The 16,438-nt window shown below is 52.3% G+C and overlaps 1 protein-coding gene and 1 long non-coding RNA gene across 3 annotated transcripts; one reads left to right on the forward strand and one right to left on the reverse strand.

The window, feature by feature from the left end:
- Window positions 1–5,625: 5,625 nt before the first annotated feature.
- LOC103191565 lies at window positions 5,626–12,425 on the forward strand. Of its 2 annotated transcripts, none has more exons than XR_489280.2 (4): window positions 5,626–5,792; window positions 9,157–9,327; window positions 10,025–10,107; window positions 12,335–12,425. It is a non-coding gene; the product is annotated as an uncharacterized LOC103191565 (long non-coding RNA). The 2 variants fall into 2 exon arrangements; XR_489281.2 differs by lacking the exon at window positions 5,626–5,792 and adding an exon at window positions 8,826–8,874.
- On the reverse strand, window positions 8,711–10,948 carry LOC103191563 (beta-microseminoprotein A1). Its single transcript, XM_007912552.2, has 4 exons — window positions 10,851–10,948; window positions 9,998–10,094; window positions 9,289–9,415; window positions 8,711–8,840 (listed from the first exon to the last, which is right to left on the reverse strand). Exons 1-4 carry the CDS (start codon window positions 10,851–10,853, stop codon window positions 8,711–8,713), a joined length of 357 nt encoding a protein of 118 aa, XP_007910743.1. The 5' UTR covers window positions 10,854–10,948.
- Window positions 12,426–16,438: the final 4,013 nt, after the last annotated feature.

Below are 16,438 nucleotides of genomic sequence, written 5' to 3' on the forward strand. Positions count from 1 at the left end.
TATCTCCAGGAGTGTGTGGAGTAAGGAAATTTGCCTAAGGTTTCACCCTGTCCTGTCCCGCCCGGGAATCAAACCAGTGTCCTCTGGCTTGCGAGGTCAGGGCTCTAACCCCTGAGCTACAGGACTCCGCATACACAGAAATCCGCTCAATATTCCATGTTAAGGTCTATGCGAAGTTCTTACCATCGCTGCGAGTGTCCACACCAGCCAGGCTTTGTCCGGTCACTGCCAGTGGAGCCACTGAGCTGCGGCTCTAAGGCTCTCACCTTTTGGATCCCAATGTTATGATTACTGTCATCCAAACCATTGCTGTGATCGCTATGAGGCCAGGCCACACGGGCGAGAGCGCGAGGGCTGCCAGCGTTGGTCGATTTACCACCTTCAAGAGAGGGAGAGAGAGAGAGAGAGGAGAACAAGGAGACAAAGGACTTCACGTCCCTCTCGGTTGAGGAGTAAATCATTGGCGAGGCTCTGGCTCTTTCTATGCTGCTCGGATGAGCCCTCAAGCAGGTCGGGCAGCAGCTATGGAGAGAAGGCAGTGCGGGAGAGTGCAGAGAGCTTGGCAGTGTGGGTCAAGTGTGATCACACGGGGACAGGGAAGGGTGCCAGCAATGGGTGATCAAAACCCCAGACCGTCTCAGTACCTTCAAGAGAGAGCGACAAGGAGACAAAGGTCTTCACGTCCCTCTCGGTTGAGGAGTAAATCATTGGTGAGGCTTTTGACAATGGTTCGGATAACAGTAATAATTCATAATCCTTGCAGTTGATCCCTGATCCGTGTTTGAAGGGATCCTCGCTTTTGATACAGGGCCTTAACCCGTCCTCGAGACGTCTCAAAGCAACTTGACTTATGTTTGTGGGCGAAACGCGGCCGATTGCGCACAGCAGCGTCCGTCCCCACAAACAGCCGGGGATTGAGCGACCACATTATTATTATTTGTTTTGGAGGGGAGAAGGAATTATTACCTCCAGAAAGCGATCAAGCAATCAACTAACAAGCGGGTTCTTTCCTACTTACTGCTGGGTAAAAAGAGGTGTGTGTGTGTGTGTGAAGGAAAGTGGCCTAAGCTTTTTCCCTATCCCGTCCGGGAATCGAACCCGGGTCCTCTGGCTTGTCACGGCTAAAGCAAAGAGTGTTGTACGTATATGTTGTAAGATCCTTTGACCTCCTTCGCACAGGAGGCTGAGACTTAAAAGAGTCCAGGAACACGAGCCGTTCAGCAAGCTTTTTATTTTTCAGGAGATACAAGCGTCATCTGCCACGACGTTCCCACCTCGTACATCGCCACACAACCCCTCAGGTCACTTCCCGCTGAGGTGCACCACATTGCACAGAACCGAAGGATTCAGTTTCTTACGGACCACAACCTTACAATTCACGGTGTCCAATTCTGCCTCGCAGTCGTCCTCAATGATGGCCGGTACCGAGTAGCTGGGAGACCAAACGGAAAGATTGGAGGTAAAAGATTGGCGATAATAATAATAATAATGATGATAATAAGAATAGTAACCCTCGCATTCGATACAGCGCCTCATCACGTCTTTGAGACGTCTCGAAGCGCTTCACGGGATACGCCGTAAAGCGAATCGACTGTGTATTTTGTGGGCGCACAGCAGCGTCCCCACAAACAGCCGCGGATTGAGTGAGTGACCCGGTTTGCGATCCACTAATCGACTAACAACCGGGTTCCTACTTACTGTTGGTAAATAGAGGTGTATGTGTGTGTGTGTGTGTGTGTGGAGTAAGGAAACTTGCCCAATGTTTCGCCCTGACCTGACCCGCCCGGGAATCGAACCCGGGTCCTCTCTCGCTTGCGAGGCGAGAGGGCTCTTAACCCCTGAGCCGCAGGGAACTGAACTCCTCATTAGTACTCACATTACGCAACACACGGCTTTCTCTTGTGAGCAGGTGCAGTCCTCACATTTGGAGTTCCTCCAATTCGACCCATCGCTGTGGTAATCCTTGTCAACCTGGTCCTGGCACCGGAAACCAACATAGTAGCCATCTGAAGGAGGTGAGCGAAGGCAAAGGTGGGTTAGCGACACCTCGTTAGCATTGCTACACTTCACAATATATCCTGTGGAGCGCTTTGAGACGTCTCAAAACCATGATAAAGGCGCTGTATCTAATGTCAGAATGTGGCTCAGTGGTTAGAGGCCTCGCCTCGCAAGCCACACGACCCGGGTTCGATTCCCGGGCGGGACAGGACAGGGCGAAACCTTCGGCAAGTTTCCTTACCCCAAACTTTACCCAGCAGCAAATCGGTTGTTAGTCAATTGGTGGATCACTTTTCCGTGGGTAATGAACCCTCCAAAAAAAATTGGTCACTGTGCGCAATTGGCCGCCGAGTTTCGCCCACGAAATACACAGTCACTACATTTTACGGTGTATCCCGTGAAGCGCTTTGAGACATCTCGAAGAGGTGATAAGGCGCCGGGGTCAAATGCAAGGATTATCGGCGTTATTAGTCGGGTCGGTCTTTCAAAGAGTTGGCACAGACCCGATGGGCCGAATGGCTTCCTCCGGTGCTGTAAGAAAATGTAAATGTTTTGAGTTGCAGAGCTGCGGTCAAACATACCAAAGTACGTTTCCGGTTCAAAAATATAGCAGGAAGATTCGGAGAGGGCGATGGCTGTGAAGAGCAGAGCGACACTCAAGGGTTTCTGACAAAAACAAAGGTTGAAGTTAATGATGAGCGATACAAGATTGCCTTTCCATCTCGCCGTGGGATTGGCTTCAGGGTTGCCCAAGGGTAGGGATCATCAGGGAGGCCATTCAGCCCGTCTATCCAGCCTGTTCCGCCATTTTATTGCATCTTGGCGTTTCATTCCCATTTTCCAATCATTTCTCCGTATCCCTTAACTCTGGGGGGGGGGGAAGAAAAGATGCCAGCAAAGGCAGCAACAGCAAAAACCCCCAGATAGGAGGGGAGACGAGGAGAAATTTTCTTTTACCCACAGTGAAGGGAAAGGGAAAATTGCCTCCCATTTCCTTGACACTTAAATCCCTTTTAAACAAGCGATTTCTGAGTCAAACATCTCCCATTCAAGGGTTGATAGTGTTGGTTTGTGACCAAACCTTTCAGCTAAATGTACGTCCTCAATGTTGTTCTTGACTGAGAGGCAAAGTCTGAATGGCCAGAGAGGTCAACAACTGTCTCAACGCCATTCGTTCAACCTCAGGAGACCGACCCAACTGATCACCCAACGTAAGATGGTGAGAGACCACAAAGGAGATCTGGTTGAATAAGTTCCTTCAACCCAGTCCTGTCCACCTTGGCATCTTCTCACTCCTGCGATGGAGCTCGGCGATCAATCACAACACAAACTTACATTTGTACAGAGTCGTTCACGTCGGGCGGACGTCCCAAGGCGCTGGACAGTCAGGGGATTTAATGCACGTAATTCAGGGCTACACATCAAACGGACGCCACAAAGATCTGATACCAAACAAGGAGAAGAACGTGGAGACTGCGAAAGACACCAATAAATGGGAGCGAGAGATTTTGAGACAGAAGACTCCAAAACCGAATGACGTGTACTATCTTTATTGTGGCGTGTATTCGTGTGTGGAGAGATACACGGATTCAAACATCGAAACATAACAGAATCCACCGAGTAGCCGGTTCTTCTCCATTGGAATTCAACCTCTTCTGGGTCTCATTTTCCAATGTAGGAATATACAAAACATTTCTCCGAAGGGTTGTCCTTCTTATAGACCTGATACTGACAACTCAGTTGGTCCAAAACGGATACGCAGTCCTCTGGGTAAAAGGCTGGCATGAATACTCTGGGGGCAAAAAAAAAAGACACCGAGGCAATGAAGACTGGATTAATACACTGTGCACGGAAAATAACTTGTTCCCCCACCCATGACTTTTCCCGGTATGTGTAGCCCTGTAGTGTAGTGGTTTGAGCCCTCGCCTCGCAAGCAGAAGGACCTGGGTTTGATTCCCGGGCGGGTCAGGTCAGGTTGGGCAAATTTCCCTCCTCCACACGCCTCCGTTTAACAAGCGGTAAGTAGGAACTCGGTCGCGAGTCGATTGGCGGATCCCTGTTCCGGGGGTAACGATCCCTTCAAATATAAATGCTGATAATTCGGTCACTTGAATCCCTGACGGTTTGTGGGACGCTGCTGCGCGCAGTTGACCGCTGGGGAACATTCAGGAGAGGAGCCATGTTTTACAAACTGCATCAAAAGGCAACAAAGGTCGACAACGGTCACTTACACGTCACAGCACCTCAGTATTTGCTGATTGCAAGTACAGGACTGGCATTTGGCGTTCGTCCAACTAGTTCCATCCTCGTACCGTGTGTTGTCTTCTGGGTCCTCGCAGTAGGGTGGCAAATCTAACTGAGTGGAAGCTGAATTGCAGACAAACATAAAGGCGTGAGTAATGCAGGGAAGAGCACGATTACAAGGGATTTGAGGGGCAGATCGGTGGCAAGTGAAGTTTAATGTAACTATAATAATAATAATAATCCTTGCGTTTGGCACAGCGCCTTATCACGTCTTCGAGACGTTCTCAAAGCGCTTCACGGAATACACTGTCTGTGTGTTTCGTGGGCGAAACGCAGCAGCCAATCGCGCACAGCAGCGTCCCCACAAACAGCCGTGGATTGTGCTAACGAATTATTATTTTTCCGGAGGGATTATTACCCCCGGAAAAAGCAATCGGCCAATCGACTAACAGCCGGGTTCCTCCTCACTGCTGGGTCAACCGAGGCGTGCGTGTGGAGTAAGGAAACTTGCCTAAGGTTCTGTTCTAACGTTCCCCCTGGGCCTTGGGAAGAAGGGTGAGACGTTCATTACAGCGAACGTCTTGAACCCCAAGGGAACACGGTTGGTTGAACTTGGGACCAGATCAGAAGGATCGGGGGCTCACATCCCTGTGGATCCACCCGAACCTTTGCCCTTTTGAGGACGGTACAAAGAGACCCTTGTCTTCAAGGGAGGGGAGTGTGGCTTTTGGTGGCTCCAAGGACATGACCTGCTTCCACTCCTGAGGCTGTGAGCAACATACCGAGGCTAGATTCTATTTCTCCAATAAACGAATAGCAAGCGGACTTCGACCGGGTGATGGCAGTGAACAGCAGAGCCCCACACAAGAATAGTTTCTGAAAATCAAAGGTAAAGCTGTGTTAAGGGAGACTCTCGCTCATTTTCCCATCCCAAAGTCTCCTCCGCTCAACCCAAACTCTTGGCAAAGCGTTCTCCGGTTTCCTACGGTGGCTACGTTTTCAGGACAAGGAACGTGTTACGGGTTTGGTGCCAAATAATAACAACAATAATAATAATAACATAACAATAATACTCCTTGCATTTGAGACAGCGCCTTATCACGTCGTCGACATGTCTCAAAGCGCTTCACTGAATATACTGTAAAGTGTAGTGACTGTACATTTTGAGGGCCAAACGCGGCAGCCATTTGCGCACAGCGGTGTTCCCCCACAAACAGTGACCAAATTATTATTTCTTTCTGAGGGATGATTGCCTCGAAGGGAAAGCGATCGGCCAATCGACCAACAACAACCAGGTCCCTCCTGACTGCTGAGTGAACTGAGGCGCGTGAGTGTGTGGAGTAAGGGAACTCGCTTAAAAAAATCGAACCCGGGTCCTCTCGCGTGCGAGGCGGGGGCTCTAACCACCGAGCTACAGGATTTCCACAGGGTCTTGGCCCCTGTTTACTGAGGAAGGTCTCCGCTTATGCTCAAAGGGTTCCGGTTTCCAGGGCCTTTCAAAGCTTCCCCGTTGTAAACCTTACGCACAATCTGCAGCCGCCGTGAGACCGGTGAGTATTTTCAGGACTTTACAATTCATCCTTCCTACCCTGTCGCTCATTAACCCTTTGTCACTCGCTCAAACCCCCCCCCCACCACCGCCACCGCCGCCACCACCTCTCCCCCCCCCCATATCTCTGACGTTTTGTATGGTTTAATAATATTAATAATAACAATAATAATCCTCGCATACGATACAGCGCCTTATCACGTCTTCGCGCCGCCTGTCCTTCTGTCCGTCACAGAGAGTTTGCGGCACACAGTGTCAGATTTCCTTTCAGTTCCGTCTCAAGACCCTCCTCTTCGACCGCGCCTTCAATCTCCCTCCTATCCCCATAAACAGTCGTGGATTGAATTATTATTTTTTTTTTATTTGAAGGGATTATTACCCCCGGAAAAGCATTCCACCAATCGACTAACAACCGGGAAGGAAACTTGCCTGAGGTTATGTCCCGCCCGGGAATCGAACCCGGGTCCTCTCGCTTGCGAGGCGAGGGCTCTAACCGCTGAGCTCCAGCTTATCTTACGCCCATACGTACCATGGTTCTGAGCGTCCGATCCAGCTTGCTCCCGTCCGTCCTGTAACTCGGGCGTTGCGTTGTGCTCTGCGAGGCTCCAGCCTTTATCCTTCACCCTCCGGAGGCCGCGGGGAGCGGAGGGATCAGAGTCAAGGCCGATCCGACCACGTTTGTATCATTCCGTTGTCACCTTATCGACCAGAGCCGGAAGGAAGATTAGAGTTTCTGCTGAACAGTGGCCCTTGCGCTTGATACGGCGCCGGATCGCGGCTTCCAGCAAGTCACCAAAGCGCGTCACAGGATACACTGCCAAGTGTAGTGACTGCGTATTTTGCGGGCGAACCGCGGCAGCTGATTGCGCACAGCAGCGTCTCCCCCCCACCACGAACAGCCGTGGGGTGGGTTGAGTGACCCCCGGAAAAGCGATCGACTAAGGATTTGACCAGTCAGACCCTGTGACTGCTCACAGACTGACCCTCCGTGAGTGGCCTCTGTCAGGGAACAGAGATGTTGTCGTCTGCCACGAGGCTAACAGTGCAGGGAACAAAATAACTTGAACCCGTCTTATATCTCGGCTGCCGCGTTCCGCCCGCAAAACACACAGTCACTACATTTTACAGCGTGTCCTGTGAAGCGCTTGAGACGTCTCGAAGACGCGATCAGGCGCTGTATCAAACGCCAGGATTATTATGAGCTGATACCCAAACCCCATCTGTACCAGACTCCGTCCCCATCTCCCCCTTATCCTCCCCTCACACCCCCGGGCTCCCAATGGAGCAACTTCCAAGCTCCTATAAAATCCCTGGCACCCCCCTAACTCTCCCCCCCCCCCCCACCCACTCACTCCCCAACCCACCACCCGCTGCCTCCCCTCGACTGGCTCCGGCCTTTTGCTTTGTCCCTCGTGCCCTCCGTTTGCTATCGGTGCCCACGCTTTCAGCCACTACGCCCCAAAGCTCTGGAACACTCTCCCTCTACCCCTCCGCCCTTTCCCCTTCCCACACCACCCCCCCCCCTCCCCTTCCCCATCTTGAGGTCGTACTGTCAAGACCTCTGGAACCCTGCCCTGAGTGCGTGCAAGTTGTTGTTGCGTTTCCTCACGGGTGCACAGTCACTACGCTTTCCAGTAGATCCCCTGATGTTTCGACGACGTGATATCGAATGTAAGGATTATTATTATTATTATTTTTTAGGGCAGGGCTGGGCTGTGCGCAAAATGGCAACCTTTTGACGATAGGAAAAAGTTACACGATGTCAGCAATCATCGTGATATGATCGGGCGCTCTCAACATGTCAGTCCGTCCTTTTTTTTCCGGAAATTGTTCGCAACTGTTATCTACACGCGATAACGCGCCCCGCAAATAGTCCTTCCCCTGAGCTTTGCTGGAGGTCGAGAATTCGCTGGCGAAATTCGAGCAGAGTGGTGCCCAACCTGGTCTACCAGTCGCGGAGTTCCCTGCGGCTCAGGGGTTCGAGCCCCTCTCGCCTCGCAAGCGAGAGAGGACCCGGGTTCGGTTCCCGGGCGGGTCAGGTCGGGGCGAAACGTTGGACAAGTTTCCTTACCCCACACACACACACTCGCACACACGCGCGCACACTCACACACGCACTCACACACGCACTCACACACGCACACGCCTCTGTTTACCGGCAGTCAGTAGGAACCCGGTCGTTGGTCGATTGGGGGATGGCTTTTCCGGGAGTAATGATCCCTTCAGGATAAATTTCTAAAAATCCGGGAGCTCAATCCACGGCCGTTTGTGGGGACGCTGCTGCGCGCGATTGATTGTCAGCTGCGTCTTGCCCACAAGCTACACAGTCACTACACTTCACAGCGTATCCTGTGAAGGGCTTTGAGACGTCTCGAAGACGTGATGAGGGGATCAAATGCAGTGATTATTATTATTATTATTATTCTGACTCCAGAAGAAGATTCCCAAACCATTTTGGAATGCGTTCTATTTATTGAGGTTCACGCAGCCAGGCCGTGCGCAGCAACAACAACAACAACAACGACAACTTGCATCCCCCCCCCCCCCTCCCCTCGCGCAGTGCGCTTGACGGTGGTGGAACCCGACGCCGAGGGAGGGGAATGGGGGAGATGGACCGTAGGCACGGGTCAACGAGAAAGGTCTTCAGACGCGACCTGGAGATGGGGAAGGAAAGGGGGACTGGGGCTCGAGGGAGAGTGTTCCAGAGTTTGGGGGGGGGGTGGGGAGCGTAGTGGCTGAAAGTGCGGCCGCCGATGGTTGGAACGAAGGGCACGGGGGGACAAGCGGGAGGCCGGAGACGGTCGAGTGGAGGCAGCGGAGTGCGGGTTGGGGGGGGGAGGGGGGGGGAGAGAGAGAGAGCTTGAACTCGACCCCAGTTGCAGAATCCAGTTGCTTGTCGTGTTGGACCTCATTTGGATCTCATTTTCCAACATAGTACTGTGTCTTACATTGGGCGGAAAGGTTTTCCTTCTGGTGAACGGTGTACCGGCATTTCTTCCTGTTGAAGGTTGCCACGCAGTCCTCTGAATAGCCTCTGGGTAGCAGGACCCTGCACAGGGGGGAAACCCACCCGAGCAGGTGAGGTGAGCACAGAATCATAGCATCTTACAGCACAGAAGGAGGCCATTCGGCCCATCGGGCCTGTACCAGCTCTTTGGAAGAGCCACCAACTAATCCCATTGCCCGCTCTTACCCCAACTAATCCCATTGCCCACTCTTACCCCAACTAGCCCCACCCCACCCCCCCACACACCCCCCTAAAACCCCTCAAAACAGAGCAACTGTGTATTTTGTGAGCGAAACACAGCAGCCAATTGAATGACCAAATTATGATGATGATTTTTTTTTATTACTTCTGCCTGTAGGGATTGTTACCCTTTGGAAAGCGCTGATTACTCCAGCCCTTGCCTTGCCTAACCTTTCGGCTCGGCCTGGGCGAAACAGGAAGGATGGACGGGGCTCGCACTGAAGCGAATCGCACAGGGACGATATCCTACCGATCGCAGCACAACGTCTTGCACTGGACACAGCTACAGGTCTGGCACATGCTGTTGATCCATGTTGTCCCCGTTAGATGCTCGGATTTGTCGTGGGGGTCGATACAGTCGCTCGCTTTGGCTGACCCTGAGGTGGACATGTAACGAAGGCAGAGGCTGTCAGCCACGGGTGACAATAATAATAATAATCATCCACAACACAACACAGTACGACATTTGTACAGCGCCTTTCGGGGGTCAGGAGGACGTCCCAAGGCCCTGAGGTCAATCAACCCAATCAACCAACACCGGATGGAACCTCAACTTCAAAGCCCTCCACGGCCTTGACCCCCCCCACACCCCCACACCCCCATCACCTTCAACCTCTCTGTCCCCATCCAATGGAACTCCTTCCCACATCCCCTCCGCCTCGCTCCCTCCCTCGTTCAAGGCGTGTCTCAAAGCCCTCCAGACCCACACCCGCCCTTTCCCCTTCCCCTCTCCCCCCTTTGAACTTATAGGATAGTAGGAACAGGCTCGAGGGGCTGAATGGCCTCCTCCTGTTCCTGTGTTTCTAAGAGACACGGAACAAGAAGGGAGGTTGTGATGTTGAATGGTTTGCTGCGTATAATGTCATGATATTATTGAGGTATATTTTATATATATATATAGATAGATATGTATATGGTGTGTGTGCGTTTGTGTGTCTCAAAGACTATGTGTTACTTACCGATGGGCTGTTTCTCTTTGTGGTCAGGAAACATATAACAAGCGGACTCGGACAGAGGGACCCACACGATCAGCAAAGCTCCGCACAACAGCACGTTCTGAAAATACAAGGTAAACAGCAACGTGACTTGTCTACCTGAACCCTCCGGCTCAGTCAAGCGCTTTGAGACGTCCTCCTGACATAAAATGACCGACTGTTTTGAGGGGGGGTTGGGGGGGGTGGGGATGGGGTGGGGGAGAGGGGAACGCTGCTGTGCGCAGTTAAGCTCCCGTGTTTTCGCCCACAAGATACGGTCACCGCACTTCGCGGTAAAACCTCAGACGTCTCCCCCCCCCCCCCTCCCACCCCGAGGATTCCCTTCAAACACACCCCCCTCCTCGCTCTCTTCCTCTTTGCTCCGTTACTGCGGCGGAATGCGAAAGCGCCGCAAACCCTTTTTGTGCAACTCGACAACTTCCGTTGATAGAATAATAATAATAATAATAATAATAATTCTAATAACATAGCTTGACATAGCGCCCAGCAGTAAGTGGGAACCCGGTTGGGAGTCGATTGAGAGATCACCCTCCGGGATAGAATAACCCCTCCAAGAAAAAAACCGAAGTCGCTCAATCTCACGACCACTTCGCGCCGAGCTCAATCGGCCGCCGCGTTTCGCCCGCAGAGCGCACAGTCGCAACACTTCGCGGTGTATCCCGGGGACGGCGCTCTGAGACGTCCGGAGGACGTGACAAGGCGCCGGGTCGAACGCGAGGATTGTTTTCCAGGCGGTGGGCGCTGCTGCTCTCGAGGTGGCGTCACCTGCGGACGGCGGCCTGGTCCTCGTTCGAGGCTGCGGTCTCCGAGCGCTTACCATGGCCCCCGTCAGCCGGACGCTGTCGGAGTCGGCAATTACTGTCCTTCAGCCTTGAAACCGCAGTGAAAGGGAAGGTTTGGAACCCGCGGTTATAGCAGCCAAGGTTCGCTTTGTATCATTGCATTGTTTGTGCGCTATCAGTCGTGGGGGTGGGGGTGTGGGGGTGGGGGAGGGGGGGCGGGGGGGGGGGGTCAGACACACAAACTGCTGCGTGAGCAGATTAAGGACGCCGTGACTTTTGAAAGCAAAGCACACGCAGACACGCGCGCACAGACAGGCACGCGCGCACACACACACGCGCGCATACAGACACACACACGCGCACACACACAGACGCACGCGCACACAGATGCACACACATAGATGCACACACACAGATGCACACACGCGCACACAGATGCACACACACAGATACACACACACAGATGCACACACACGCGCACACAGAGACGCACACACAGACAGACCATGCGCACGCAGACAGACGCACACGCACACACGCGGACACACACGCACACACACCGCCTTTAACAAGTGACTATTTCAGAGCAGGAAGGAGGGTATCAGGAAACCCACAGAACCCAACGCAGTGAGAGAGAGAGGGAATTCGACAGCAACGGCTTAACAATAATCCTTGCACTCGATTGTGGGGCCTTCGCGCGTCGTCGAGACATTCTCAAAGCGCTTTAAAAACAAAACCGCTTGGGCCACTCGTCCACATTTGGGGAGGGAATGATGGGCTCTTGTCTCGGAGCCGGGAGGTTGTGGGTTCAAGCCCCAGTCTCGGAGCTCACGCCCCGATACGGTACCGGGGTTTGGGGGCTGCATGGCTGGAGGTGCCGTCCTTTGGATGAGACGCGTTAAAAGACCCCACGGGTTTGAGCAGGGCACGGAGTTACAAGGGGAGAGAGTTTTTTTGCTTCCTTGCATTTGACGCAGCGCCTTCTCGCGTCGCTTATCAAAGCGCTTCGCGGGACATGGCCGTCGGTGGGACGGACTGTGTACTTTGGGGGCGAAACGCGGCAGCTCTCCCCCCGCAAACAGCGAGTGAGCCACCCGAACGGTTACTAGATCCCGGCGAGGAAGGCGGAGGACACAAGCTCCACACTGTTTGGGTTTTACTGATACCAGCGTCAGGAGGTGGATCACATGCTTCGCGTCTCTGCTTCGGCCACAGAGCCATTAACTGATCCGTCCGGGAGGGGTGGGGGTTGGGGGCGGTGGTGGGGGGGGACAAGGCAGCAAATCCACAAGGCGTTTATATTTAGTAAATGCTTCTCAGAAAAGCTCGCGTTAAAAGTCATCTGATTGATCGGCAAATTAAAGAGCCGTTCCCTTCCCTTTGAGACCTGACTGCAAATCTTTCTCTCTCTCTCTCTCTCTCTCTCACAAACCCGCACGGTCTGACCGGACGGTGTCGTTGTGAGAAAATCACTTTTTACTGAGTCAGCGCCGGGCAGAAACTCTCATTTTCTTTGCAGGATATTGTCACGGGTTCCCGAACGGGCGAACAGAGCGTCAGGTTAGTGTCCCATCCAAAGGACAGCATTAACATCAATCACATCAATGGTAATTAATAGTAATAACGATGATGATGATGATGATCCTCGGGTTTGATGCGGCGCCTTATCACGTCTTCGAGACGCCTCAAAGCGCTTCACGGGGTGTACTGTCACGTTGCGGGCGAAACGCGGCGGCCGATCGCGCGACCGCCGCATCCCCACAAACAGTGGCGGATTGAATGGACAAACCATGATATTAAAATTATATTTGTTTAGGGGATTATTGCCCCCGGAAAAGCGATCTGTCAATCGACTAACAACTGGGTTCTTACTCACTGTTGGGGGAAACCCAGGCGCGCGAGTGTGCGTGTGTGTGCGTGCGTGCGTGTGCGCGTGTGTGTGTGCGTGCGTGTGCGTGTGTGTGTTTGGGGGGGAGTGAGGAAACTTGCCTAAGGTTTTTCCCGGCTCGGGAGTCGAACCCGGGTCCTCTCGCTTGCGAGGCGAGCGCTCTAACCCCCGAGCTACGTGATCGCACATATAACAGAGCCATGATCACACGCACACGCGCACACACACACACACACACACACACGCACACACGCACACACACGCACACACACACACACACACACAGACAGCTGCAGGAGCTGTGCTCGTGATTTCCACACAGACACTCATCCCGTCTGGAGGAGAGATCAAGGTGTTCACGTGCCATTCCCTCCTGGTGCTGATCGTGGGGCCCTGTGGCTCGCTCAGGGGTTAAGAGCCCTCGCCTCGCCAGCGAGAGGACCTGGGTTCGATTCCCGGGCGGGTCAGGTCAGGGCGAAAATCTGGATCTCTCTCTTTCTCTCCTCCCTCCCCAAAAGACTGTGGACCATGGCTGGATCCATTCAAAGGCTGAGCTGGGTAGATGTTTGTTAGGTCAGGGTATCGAGGGGTATGGAGCGAAGGTGGTTTAATTGGAGTTGAGGCACAGATCAGCTGTGATCTAATAGAATGGGGTAACAGGCTGAAGGGGCTGAATGACCTCTTCCTGTCCCGATGAGACTTGCGTACAGGACTGAGGGCAGTGTTGGAGGTCGTTGGCAGAGACGCAGGTTATATACGGAGTTCCTGGCCCGACTGTTCGGGTATCGGGCTGTTTCGCACAGTTTCCTGACCTTCCCGAAGTTAATGCGGTGCCAAGTCGGCGGAAACTTTCCCCCCAAAACAGTCACTCCACGTACGCCCACAGCAATTTGAGGTCGAGCAGTTGAGACGTGATAAGGTACTGAAAAAAAAATTGCAATTTTTTTTTTTTTAAAAGGTTTTTCTTTTCTTCTAACTTGTAGTTGCGGCGTCGTGTAGAGCTCAGTGGTTAGGGCACTCGAGAGGACCCGGGTTCGATTCCCGGGCAGCACGAAACGTTAGGGAATCTTCCTTACTCCGCACACGCCTCTGTTCACCAGCACTAAGTAGGAACTCGGTTGTTAAGTCGTTTAGTGGATCACTTTTCAGGGGGTAATAATCGCTTAAAAAAAAAAATAATAAACTGGTCACTCAACCCACGGCTGTTTGTGGGGACGCTGCCGTACGCAATTGGCTGCCGCCTTTCGCCCACAAAACACAGTCAATTCACTTTACAGTATATTCTGTGAAGCGCTTTGAGACGCCTCGAAGACGTGATAAGGCGCCGTAACAAATGCAAGTATTATTGTTGTTGTTGTTGTTGTATTTGGAGTTCAGGAGAGACCGAGAAGCAAATGCTGAACAAATCCCCCGTTTTATTGCTGACCTCTTAAACAAATTGTCAAAGTATATTTTTCTGCCGCATTTCACAGCGTATGTCTCGGGAGTAGTTTAAGACTAGTTTCACTATTTTTTAAAGAAAAAGGACTAAAATTGAATAAAAGTTTGCTGAACAAGTTTAACATTCATCCTTTGTGGCGATGTTATTGTCACTGTTGGTTGTTATTTTATTCCGTGTGTAGACTTGCCAGAAAGCGAGGGGTCAAACCTGCTCTCGCTGGATGTTAAATGACCAACTAGTGACTATCCTCCTTGAGGGTGGCGGGGGGAGGAAAGTGGGGTCTGCTTGAGCTGAACCTGCTCCAAGGAGACGTGTCAGAATCGAACCACTCCCTCTGTGAAGGTCTCCAGTCCAGTTCCAGAGCCAGGAGGGGCCACAGTATTCCAGAGCCCGGCCCGGCTCATCGGCAGGACCTGGAAGGGCCGACCAGTCACTGGGGGGGGGGCGAGGAATCCTCCCCCTCGGCTCCTCTTAACCCCGCAAGTCACTAACTAAACGGGGAGGGTGGTCCTCGCGGGACAAGCAGTGGGAAAGCTTGGCCAGAGAGCGCTCTCAATGGCCGAGCTATGTGGGTTTTAGCGGGTCAGACTCCAGCAGTTACCCCCTAACGTACACTCTGGCCTTCCCCCCCCTCCCCACAAACCTTGGCTCTCGCCAACCTGTGCCTAATACTCTCCAGAATTAGGTAAGCAGGGGGGGGGCGTCCCTCCAGGGAGAGAGAGAGAGAGAGAGAGCGTATTCCATTCCGACAATCTCTCTCGGGGATTTCCGTGTGTAGGTGGGAGGCGTGGAATTCTCAGTTGGGTTCGGAGACGCTTTAAGCAATGGCGATGGGTTTCCGCGTGCGTCAAAAAAAAAAAAGGTCCAGTTGGATCTGTTCCAAACCCCCGCCAACCTGCCACCAGATGGCACACGAGAATAGCGTTCTCCTTTCTCGGCAGCTTCTGATGTCAGTATTCTCCACTGCACCAACCCGGACTCACGTGATGGTCACTCGAGATGCCTTGCAGCGCAGACACCGATTGGAAAGTTGGAACTCATCCAAAGATTGCCCCGGACTCCAGGTGTCAGGTCAGCTTGAATGAGATCCTCCCGGTTATATCTCTTTAATATTTTGGGACGTCCTCCTGACGTGAAAGGCACTATACAAATGTAATTTTTGATTGATTGATTGATTGATTGATTGATTGATTGACTGAATATATTCACTCAATCCACGACTATTTGTAGGTCACTGCTGTGCGCATTTGGCTGGTGCATTTCACCCACAAAAATACACAAGCCACTGCGCTTTACTGTATATCCTGTGAAGCGCTTTGAGACATCTCAACCAAGTGATAATGGGCCAAACCAAATGCAAGGATTATTATTATTATTATTATTATTATTGTGCCCTGGTTTAGAAGGCTTAATTTATCTTTGTAAGAGTCAGTAAAAAGTAAATAGCCGGCGACGGTTACAAACTACGATCTCTTGTTTGCAAAGCAAAGCTGCGCTGTTCCTTCTCTGTGGCCGTGATTTTGATGGGTCAGCGTTACCAGCCCGGTGACACGCGTGGGAGAAGACTGCTCACAGAATCGCGGAATCCTCCTACAGCGCAGAAGGAGGCCATTCGGCCCATCGTGCGGGTTTTAGGTGCAACTGGAGTCTAACCAGCTTTTTTCTTAAAAAAAAAGAGCTCGCAATTGAGAGAGCTGTCTGGCAAGCTTCCTTGTGCTTCTCCAGCTGGGATCATCCTTAGCCATTAGCGCTTTGGGCTGGCGGGGCTAAGAGGAGCTGAGAGAGGGGTGGGTCGGGAGGTGGGTGCCCCTCTGCCCCTCCCAAGTCCTGCCGATCAGCCAGGCTTGGCTCGTTTCGTCTGAGCTCATCCTCTTGTTGATCGGTGCCTGAAAATGCTGCCGAATTGATGGTCATATCCACTGCCGGAAGCTAAGCGCTTGTGGTGAGTTCAGCTCAACATCTGGCAGGTCAAAGGTTTTCTGCCCACAACGCAAGCCCTCCCCAAACTCTTAGTGGGCCAAATTCCGTAGCAATGTGCCTCGACGTTCTTTCCCAGAGAGAAGCTGGATGGCATTTGTTTGTGCGCTGATCGTTTTTAAATGTAAGAACATAAGGCTCTGCTGGTGAAAGGAGACCAAGGTCCATCCAGTTCGTCTTCCACCATCCTTGCAGTCGCTTGACATGTCGTGCCCCAAACTATATACTGTCCCCACCCCCCAGATATAATTTCCTAACAGAAATCTATCTCATTTGTAAGTATTTTGCTCTTGAAAGAATCGACACTTACTGCTTCC

This window comes from Callorhinchus milii, unplaced genomic scaffold, assembly GCF_018977255.1.
Source record: "Callorhinchus milii isolate IMCB2004 unplaced genomic scaffold, IMCB_Cmil_1.0 Scaffold28, whole genome shotgun sequence".
NCBI lineage: Eukaryota > Metazoa > Chordata > Chondrichthyes > Chimaeriformes > Callorhinchidae > Callorhinchus > Callorhinchus milii.